General features: G+C 44.6%; 1 protein-coding gene across 1 annotated transcript in view; it reads left to right on the top strand.

Moving 5' to 3' along the window:
* SLIT3 (slit homolog 3 (Drosophila)) overlaps positions 1 to 7,364 on the top strand; it is a 260,861-nt gene extending 253,497 nt beyond the window's left edge. Inside the window, exons 30-33 of the mRNA XM_009318576.1 lie at positions 702 to 856; positions 3,260 to 3,545; positions 5,768 to 5,976; positions 7,126 to 7,364. Coding sequence (XP_009316851.1) covers positions 702 to 856; positions 3,260 to 3,545; positions 5,768 to 5,976; positions 7,126 to 7,364 — 889 coding nt within the window. The remainder of the gene's footprint in view (positions 1 to 701; positions 857 to 3,259; positions 3,546 to 5,767; positions 5,977 to 7,125) is intronic.
* Positions 7,365 to 9,715: the final 2,351 nt, after the last annotated feature.

Below are 9,715 nucleotides of genomic sequence, written 5' to 3'. Positions count from 1 at the left end.
TGTTTCTCAAAGAGGAGTAGCAATTTGTCAGTTTTCCTTGCGTTCAGGTAGGACTGTATTGTATTGAACAAAGTACCCCAGTCATTTACAAGCCAAAAACTCCTGAATTTCTTCTCTGGCTTTAAGAAACTCAGCCTATCCTTATGCCTCGGCAGGTAGTTACAAGATACTTCTGCTGTAAGGAAACGCTGGTTTCAGAGGCCTCTGCTGTCTCTTGCCCCAAACTGCAGTCCCTCCCTGCCCTTGGGAAATAATTTGAGTTTAAACTGGCCATACAAAAAGAAATAATTTCAGTGATCTGGCTTGCAACATGGGCACCAAGCAGTGTGACAGAGGGCAGCAAGCTGTGGCTGAGAGCACAGAACAGAGGTTTTTAAGTAATTTTGCCACCAAAGCCAATGTATCATGTAGCTACACCCTTGCTTCTGTGCCTGGGGAAACACAACTACAGTAGCTACTATCCTGATCAGCTGTCCTCTCAAGCGTTACATATGTTTAGGTACTGCCTGCACAGGCATCACCAATGTTTAAATTTGTACCTTGGAGGCTAGAAGAAATGTCGAGAACACAGTGACCGTAAAGGAGCGTGGAATGCGAGCTGTGCCTTGCAAAGTGCAATACCGGGAGGTAGGATGTCACAGAAGCAGAGGCAGTTCATTGTTAACATCATCTTCTAATTTTCTTTTTTCTTTTACTTCTAGTGTGGAAACAGTAAATGACGGGCAGTTTCATAGTGTGGAACTCATGATGCTGAATCAAACTCTGAACCTGGTGGTGGACAAGGGGACTCCCAAGAGTCTAGGAAAACTCCAGAAACAGTCTTCTGTCAGCCTCAACACACCCCTCTACATTGGAGGTATAGTGAGTTGCTCTGGACTTTGAGATTTTCACAAGTCTTCTCAGAAGCAAATCATCTTCCATCCTACAGAGAGGACTCTCAGGAGGGGGGGTGAAACTAGCAGTTTGCCTTTCCCCTCTGCCAGAGGTTGCTTCCCTGAACAGAGAGCCTGGAAACCACACCTCTGCTCTTCCGCTTCGTACTCCATAGTCCACTAGCACCCCACCGCACGGCCAGCACAAGCTCGCACGCCAGACCAGGGACGTTAACCTCAGCACAGCACAGGCGGTTTCTATGTTATACGGCCGTGGCAAGAGCAATCAGTCTGTCATTTCTAAAGCTTTCAGAACTGGCTGGCACCAAGATGTTGTGATTGAAGAATACAATGGAAGTATCACAAACAGCCACTGCAAAAAAGCAAATCAATAGTCAGGAGGTTTAAATATACCATAAATGAGCTGTGTTTCTGCTGGAAATTTTATAGAGGTGTGAAAATTTGGGGGGGGGGGGGGGGGTGGGGAGATTAAAACCTCCAAACCATATTAACACACAAGCTGACTAAGAACTTCTTGGCTAATAGTTTTCTCATTGGAAACTGAAGCCAGAGCTTCAATATTAGAAAGGTATTAGAATTGACCAAACTTCAGTTAAGAAGTTTTTTCACATTCTGTACTGAATTTTGGGGGAAGGAGGGGCCAAGTGGGGTGGGGAACAGATGCCCAGAATAATGAGTATCCCACTGATTAGGTGTCTGGGTATGAGAGACAGAATGAAGGCTGTGCTCTGCCCGATTGATTTGTTTTTGCCAGAACCGCCCCCAGCTCTATTCTGGACTGAATGTTGAAATCTCTCCCTTTCAGTGACACAAAGTTCTTGGGTTTTCTACACAGCCTGTTCTAAATACAAAAGTCAGCAGAACAATAATAGACTCAGAAAGTCTTTGGGCTTTTTCTAACCAGATCGTTGAAGCCAATAGTAGAAACTCTTAGCAATTTCACTTGGTGCTTGTCAAGCCTTTGGTAAATAATTCCTTTTAATAACACTTTTCTAAAAGAACCCTGAGTATTGCCCTTGTAAGTCAGAAAACTGGCTAATCTTGCTTTGTACAGACCTGAACTTTTATAATTGGCTCCTATTAAGAATGTCACAGGCTATTAAAGAGCATTATGCATCAAAGATAATCTGCTGGTGAGGCCATCACAATTTGTCCCTCTAGCACAGCATAAAAGATACCAACCCCACAGCAATTTATACACAGGGAACTTGGGATGTAATCACGTGGAAAAGTTTTGTTAATGGATGAGCATTCTCAAAAGGCACCTACAAAAATGCATTCACAGAACAAATCTGAGACCTGAAATGAAGGACTATTGGATAACCAGAAGCCATGGGCTCAGTGGAGACTTTTTTTACTGCCCATTAAAATTCTTTTTGCTTCTTTGTAAACCCTCACTGTTCTGCATGCGCCACCTCGCTGCATGTAGCATTCCCATGGATGCCAGCTGCCCTTCCACTTCAGACTGTTTAGTTAAAGTAATTGATTAAATTACCCCAGAGCAATTGTTCCTAACCTACACTAAGCTTTGAGACAGACTTGAGCCTTCATGTGCCCAGAATTTTGTCCATCTCTCCAAATACATTACCTGGTCTAGCAACTTTCCTCCTAACGCACGGTTAAACAAAGATGCTGTTTTGGTTTTAAGACCATCTTTAACAGTGGAGTTACTTACGGATAGCAAATTCAGAGGCCTTACACAGTTGAAAATGGAAGCACTTGCCTGTACTAATGCAGCTGTACATTGATGTGGGTGTCAGTGGGGAGGGCATAACACAACATCCGAAAGAATCTGCTGGCCATCTGAGTGTGTGAACTCTTCCAAGTGCTTGAACAAGACGGAGGGTACTCACCACAAGACTTGGCCTGGTCTCCTGAAGTACTGTTCTCTGTCTCTAGAGTTCTCCTGCGCTAGTTTCGATGGGGTGCACTCTTACCGCTCCCTGTCTTACCGCTGTCCTCTAGTAAAGCCTAACTATCTTGCTGTATCCCAGACGTGGTAGCTACCTGCTGGCAAGTAAAGAAATTCTTAAACCTTTCAGAAGGATACTTGCTATTAAACTCTAGACAGAAGGAGCATTACCTAAGGACAAGAACACATGGCCATCGGCCAAAAAACCTGGGCTTTTTTTTCCTTTTTTTTGTCATATACTTCTTACGTAAGCTTGGGCAAGTGATTTTATTTTTGTTTCTTTCTGTTTCCAGAATGAGGACAATGAGACTGTGCTGCCTTACAAAGGTCCTATGCAAATTAATTCTTTAAAGATTATAAGGGGCTGTGATGACAAAAGAAATGCTAGCAATTATAGTTTATGTACTATCATTGTAACTGTGAGTAAACCTTCCCTTTTTGTTTTCATCTGAAGGGATCCCAACCTCTACTGGATTATCTTCGCTGCGCCAGGGTGCAGATAAGACACCAAATGGTTTTCATGGATGTATTCACGATGTCCGCATCAATAACGAGCTGCAGGATTTCAAGGATTTACCACAGCAGTCACTAGGAGTTCTTCCTGGCTGCAAGTCCTGTAACATCTGCAAGCACGGTATTTGCCGGTCCCTAGAGAAAACAAGTGTGATTTGTGAATGTCACCCAGGCTGGACGGGCCCCCTGTGTGACCAGGAAGTTGGAGACCCATGTCTTAACCACAAGTAAGCTCAAACGAATGCTGATGGGAGGGTGGAAGCTTTACAGCTAATGCATATTTTACGTTTCATCTTGTAAAACCACATCTGACTATTTTTGGAGGTGCCGGGTTCCCACATGAAATTATTGACAGTTGTGAGACAGCATCCATGGCAACTCTCAATTTCCACTTCTTGTTCTAATGTTGCTCACTCTCCAAATGAGCTCTTTGTCCTGGAGGAGCTCAGGTGTTAATACTGCAGGTCATACTTTCAGCTGTGACTCTACACATTAAAATACAAAACCTCGTGTTAATGGGTACGGGTTACCTCTCAGGCGGTGGGTGCCTGCACTTATCCAGAGCAGAGCTACCTGTGAGCGGGAGGTACACGTTTTAGGGATGTGCTCACAGCAGCACTGGACCCAGTATTCAGACTAACTCCCTGAAGACCATTATGCACTTCAGTGTGAACAGTTCCAAATTTCCCAAATAGCTGACTGACTTAAATATTGCACTCTGAAACCCCCCTTTAACGTGCAAGTTTAAAGGATAGCATGGAGTTGCATGCAAAGGGAGCAGGAGTGTAAAGCGTTCACAGTTCAAAGGCTCGATAACCACATCTCCATCAGAAACGCTGGATGAATAGCTTACTTATGGCAAGCATACACGGAAACAGTCCAACGCAGAGCAGCAGTCTGCGTAGTTCAGGGCTGTTTCATAAGCAGATGGAAGTACTTTTGTTTTAGAAGCTACTTTGGTTGCGCTATCTGCGGAAGGGGCTTTTCACAAGCACAGGTAAATTGACACAGTGAATAACCACTCTTTTAAGGGCAGAAGTTTAACTTGGCAGAGGTACCATTTTAAACTTGCTTCTGGGTCTAATTCTGCAAAGTACTGAACTCTGGAAGGTGTTGAGAAGCACCTGACAGTTTACAGACCAAAGGCATGAAGACCCAAGTGAAGAAACACTTGGAGGCCCAAATGTTTCCTTGAATTTCCGACATCAACATGAAGCTGTTGTGGTTGGACAGAGAAAAATAAGAGCGTTCCAGATGTTTACATGATGAGGGATTGTTTCTCTCATAATCTAAGGAGGGTGATGCAGTCATGAATGTAGCCCCCTTGCTAAGGAAAGCAGCTGTGCGTGGTTTTAATGCTTGCATGCTGTCCCACCTTTCATTAAATCACTTCAGCCTTTTGGAGTTGTCTCCTTAAAGCCAAACCCTTTGTGTCCAGGGGAGTACGGTGCCCTGCTGGCAGGTGTCTGCTCCAACACTCACAGATTAATCTCGGTGAGGAAATGCAACTGTAGGGAACAGGTAGCTGATGATAACAAGAGCTACTTTCCCAGCACACCTTTGGTTAGTGGGGCAGAAAATACTGGTTTATATAGACTGTGACTCTCTTTATTACAGTATTTCGCATGTCTTGGCCTGACTGAAACAGCTTTTATTATTTGTGCTTTTTAGTTCAAAGCTTAAAAATGAAATGTACAAGGATTCAACATAAGCAGGGAACAATTTTAAAGTACCAGAAAGAAAATAAATAAAAATAAGAGAAAGACATGGGTTTATGTCAAGTAGGACGTGATATAGCAAAGGCTTATCAGCACTGAGCGGTTTCTCCCTGGCTGGACAGTGTTGCTCTTTTCCCTGTCCTCAGCCCATTCCAAGTCCATCCCTGTCCCAGAAGTGGGGACGGCGTCAGAGAACCTGCTAAGGATCAACACCCCTCCCTGTGGTATTCCTCAGAAATACCAAAGCTCGCTGCAAACAACATGAGCCAGGGAACCCTTCAACTACAGCTGCCCATGAATAAGTCCGTGCATAGCTTTTCCACAAGCACCTTCATTTATCACACTGTTTTTCATCACCTGATATTATTTGTAGAGTAATTCTGCTAAGGAAGCCTGGGCATGCAGCTTGATTGTTGGCACTTAGTTCTACATGCTGATGCTGTAAATGTGAGCTGTCTTGTGTGGATGCCAAGCGTTGGTCCGTGCTCACGGAGGAGCCTAATGTTTTTTCAAAGAGATCACTTAGGATCACAAATTCTAAATGTAGTCTCTGAACGTTATCCAGTATTCACTGAAAACTCACAGTTTCTTCAGCGTGCTTGACCCTGAACTGCTGTTTTTGGATTAGTATCCTGGAATTAAATGGGCAGAGATGCCAAAACCAAACATGCCTGGGAAAAGGAACTTTCACGTCTAACACAGGCCAGCTCTAAATGCTTCTCTTTCTCCAGGTGTCTGCATGGTAAGTGCATGGTGGCCAATGTTGCTTACACCTGTAAGTGCATGGAGGGCTACACAGGCATGTACTGTGACAAGAAGAACAATTCCTCAAATCCCTGCAGGATTTTGAAATGCAACCACGGGCAGTGTAAAATTTCCGAGCATGGGGAACCCTACTGCGAATGCGATCCTAACTATAGTGGAGAACATTGTGACAGAGGTACGCTTGGCCGCAGGGCCCGGGATGCTGGTCTGCTGCATTTCTGTTTTACACCTTTGTTTTTACCTCTCTTCCGTGTGACTCGTATTTGGGGGTAAATGGCAAATAGTAGAAGATAAAGCTAAGTCAGCCTCTGCAGAGCAATACAGGGAGGAGAAGAGAACCACACAACAGCTAGCTAGCTGCTATCCAAATGTGTGGAAAGGGGGACATCTGTAGCGAAGGGTTTTATTCTCTGTCTCCTGAATCCTCAAGGTTTGCTGCTCCCAGGATTCTGGTGGGATGTGTAAAGGAGAGGTTGTTGTGAGGTTTACCCTTAGCAAACAGTGATCAGTTAATTGCAGTGCTGGGAAAGGAGGTCTTATGCTGCATACCAAGGGCTTTTGTAGATGACAGGAGCAGGAACTGGAAGGCAGGAGGTACTGCTCGTCTGAAGTGGCAGTAAAGATTCTCAGCTTGCTCCCTCTGATGCAGCTGGGCGGGTTTCCTGGGGAATCCCACAGGTGGTGCTGGACTTTCCTACTAGGGCTGGGGCCCAACTCTTCTGCCCTGACCTGAAGAGACTCGCTGGAAACTCAGTGAGTTCTATCTTCATCCCTTCTGCCTTTTTTTCTTCCCGTACAGAAGGAAGGAGCTGGCTTGTATTATTTTTATTTAGGTTGTGCCTTTCCTGTGAATGAACCACAGACTTTCCAAATTATACACATATACGGCCTCACCAAAATGTATCTGGCTGCTGCAAAGTGACTGCAGAACGGCACAGACATTTTCAGGTATCCCAGATTGCTAATGTCATGCAGAGCGGGCTGACCTTTGATCCTGAGAAGCAGACATAGTAAAACTAATTCATATTTTGCAGGAGTGTTGCAGGATTCAACACTCAGCATTCATTAAAGCACCTCCAGAACTGCTGATCAAAGCCAGCAGGCCTGCCTGGCCTCTGCCTTGTGCCGGATATTACACATTTGTGTAACACAAGCTCTGTTTTGATGGCAGGTACAAAGCAGTAAAAGATTAAGGTCCTGCTCATGCCATCTGTTTGCCTTGAATATCGTTACATGTACAGGGCTGTCTGCTGACGTTTGGGGAATACCTGGCAAAATGGTTACCACATTTTTTTTTTCCTTTACATCTCTGTTGTCTCACCAGAGAATCTCTGCCAAGGAGAGATAATTCGAGAAGTAGTCCGTAAGCAGCAGGGCTACACGTCGTGTGCCACTGCCTCCAAAGTACCCCGCCTGGAATGCCGCGGCAGCTGCGGCAACGGGCAGTGCTGCGTTCCTCTCCGGAGCAAAAGGCGGAAATACTTCTTCCAGTGCGTGGATGGCTCCACCTTCACGGAAGAACTGGAGAGACATGTGGAATGCGGCTGCTCAAAATGCTTATAAGCCATTCTCCAGTCTCTTGCCACTTTAATCGACTCAGAAGCGCTATCAAAACGGGACCTATTTACTTTCAGAGTAAAGAAGAAGAAAAGAATTATTAAGTATATTGTAAAATAAACAAAAAATAGAACTTATTTTTATTATGGAAAGTGACTATTTTCATCTTTTATTATATAAAGTATCGCACCACTTTGGGTATATGTATCATATAGTGAGTTATTTTTACCATGAACCTTTTTTAACAGTTGTAAGAAAAAAAAATTCAAAAGTTGAAAGTTAAAAAAAAAATATATAAAGAAAACCTAGCCTAAGAGAGAAATGTGGGGGTGACTTTATATGTGGGGGTGACTTTATATGTATGCACAATGGACAAATGTAAAGGTGTTCCAAGGACCTGCCCCAGAACTGATACGGGCTGAAGAAATCTCCGAGGCTCTGGGTGGGTCTCCTACGAGAGCGGATCCCCATGACTGACAGCCATCTCGCCTGCTCCGGCACCCTGAGAAAGCCTCCCCCTCGGTCCCTTGCTCTGCCTAACACTGCCGACGCTGTTTTGTTCCTGTACAGTGGCTCCGCTTGCTACCCTCGAACTGGTTCCCCATAGCACGTAGGCACTGCCGTAGCTTGAGGCTAACCACATTATTTGACTATTGTAATACTATAATGCATTTTTTGCTGTGTATGTTGTATTTATCTGTGTTCACATTATATTCTTCAGCAACTGTATCTATAGAGCACAGGCGGCTTTATCCAAAAGAAGGGGACGAAGGGAAAGGAAGTGGGGAAATACATGTTGCTTTGGGAAATTTGGGGGCAAACTGTGACGTAAGTGCTAAGTAATGCCTAATAAATGACATAGTACTTTTGTGTAAACTCCTCAGCTATGTTACTTCCCAGGTTCGTGCCTTCTTGCTCCCAGCCTTGAGCCTTTTTTTGTATATGAAATGTAAGGAATGCACTGCCACATAGTTCGTCACGCCTTGACACTTTAACTTGCAAAGGTTGTAAAGAGCATGAAAATATTGCAGGTGCCAGAACGTACCTGCAACGTAATGGCTTTTACTCCCACTGTCACTTGAGCCACGGGTGTAAGCTGGGCTGTGGCTGCCTGTTCATCCACGCTCTGGCACCGAGCCGCTGGCTACCTTTCCACAGCTTTTTAAGCGAGCAGAAGTTGCACTATATCCATGTGAAGGTATTCAGCCGACGTTTGTCCGCCGTAGCAGCACTCCCTTCTCTGCACCAGGAGAGGCGTCACAGCTCCGTCCTGTCCTGTTTCGCATTTGGTGCGGATTGACCAATTCAGCCAAAGCTTCTCCATCTGCACTGCTTCACATCCTGCACTTGTGTCTCCCAAAGGACTTCCATTACCTTTAGCTGTGTTCAGAGCAAATGCTGAATAGGAAATGGAAATCAGTGCAGGGATAAATTCTCACTGGGAATGTGAGGCAAAAATGGACGCTGGGAGTGAGTTTGATTGTTGGAGGGTTTTTGGCAGGGCTACCTTTCAGGGTCAGTAAGTACGTGCAAAGAGTACCATGGATACCTTGAAGTTTCTCGTACTGGAAGTTTCTCTTACTGTAAGTTTCAAACATCCCCATCAACAACTGTTCCATTATCAGTGTAGTTTCTTTCTTTCTCTAATATAGAAAGTATTTCTGGTCTGTCCTTCAATTTCTCTTTCTCTCAGAGAGGTGAAGTCAGAGATGATTCCTAGCAGCCGTAAGCTCCTTTTGGGAACGCTCACTGGTCTCACCAAAAAGATTTCAGATCGGGGGCTTCAGCAAAGGATGAGTAAGAAAGCTGAATCAAGTAAACGGGGCTTGTGTTTGAACGGGGGCTTTGGAAAGATGCACAAAATGCAACCCTGCCATGACAAGTATAAATGTTTATTTCCCATTAAAGAAAAGCGACCAGCTAGCTGTCACGCAACCAGAAAGCTCTCACACGCTTAGCGTTCTTCTGCTACGTCAATCTCTCCTGAACTGCAGCAGTTCATTCATATAAACCACAGCACTTTGTTACTACCAGAGCAACTCGAGCAGAAGGGACATAACCAACATAATAGCCGTCTCACAAAATAAATATCAGTATGTGGAGCCTGCAATCAGCGGAACATAAAACAGTCACTGGTTAATGTGCCAAACTGATTGAAACAGTACAGCTCAAGGGCCAGGGAAAAACTCACCCTGGTTGCAAGTACTATGGGCTGCTTTTTGTTTTGAATACAACGTCAGAAGCTCACAGCAGCTGGAGTTTGTGGTGTACGACAAAAATCACCCAAACCCACAACCTACAGGTTTTAAAAATTCGTGCAAGTAACTGCAGACACTTGTACAAATATGTGCCCGGCA

Source organism: Pygoscelis adeliae, unplaced genomic scaffold, assembly GCF_000699105.1.
Source record: "Pygoscelis adeliae isolate BGI_AS28 unplaced genomic scaffold, ASM69910v1 Scaffold42, whole genome shotgun sequence".
Taxonomy (NCBI): domain Eukaryota; kingdom Metazoa; phylum Chordata; class Aves; order Sphenisciformes; family Spheniscidae; genus Pygoscelis; species Pygoscelis adeliae.
Note: the sequence above shows the minus strand (reverse complement) of the source record. Positions and strands in the feature narration are given on the sequence as shown.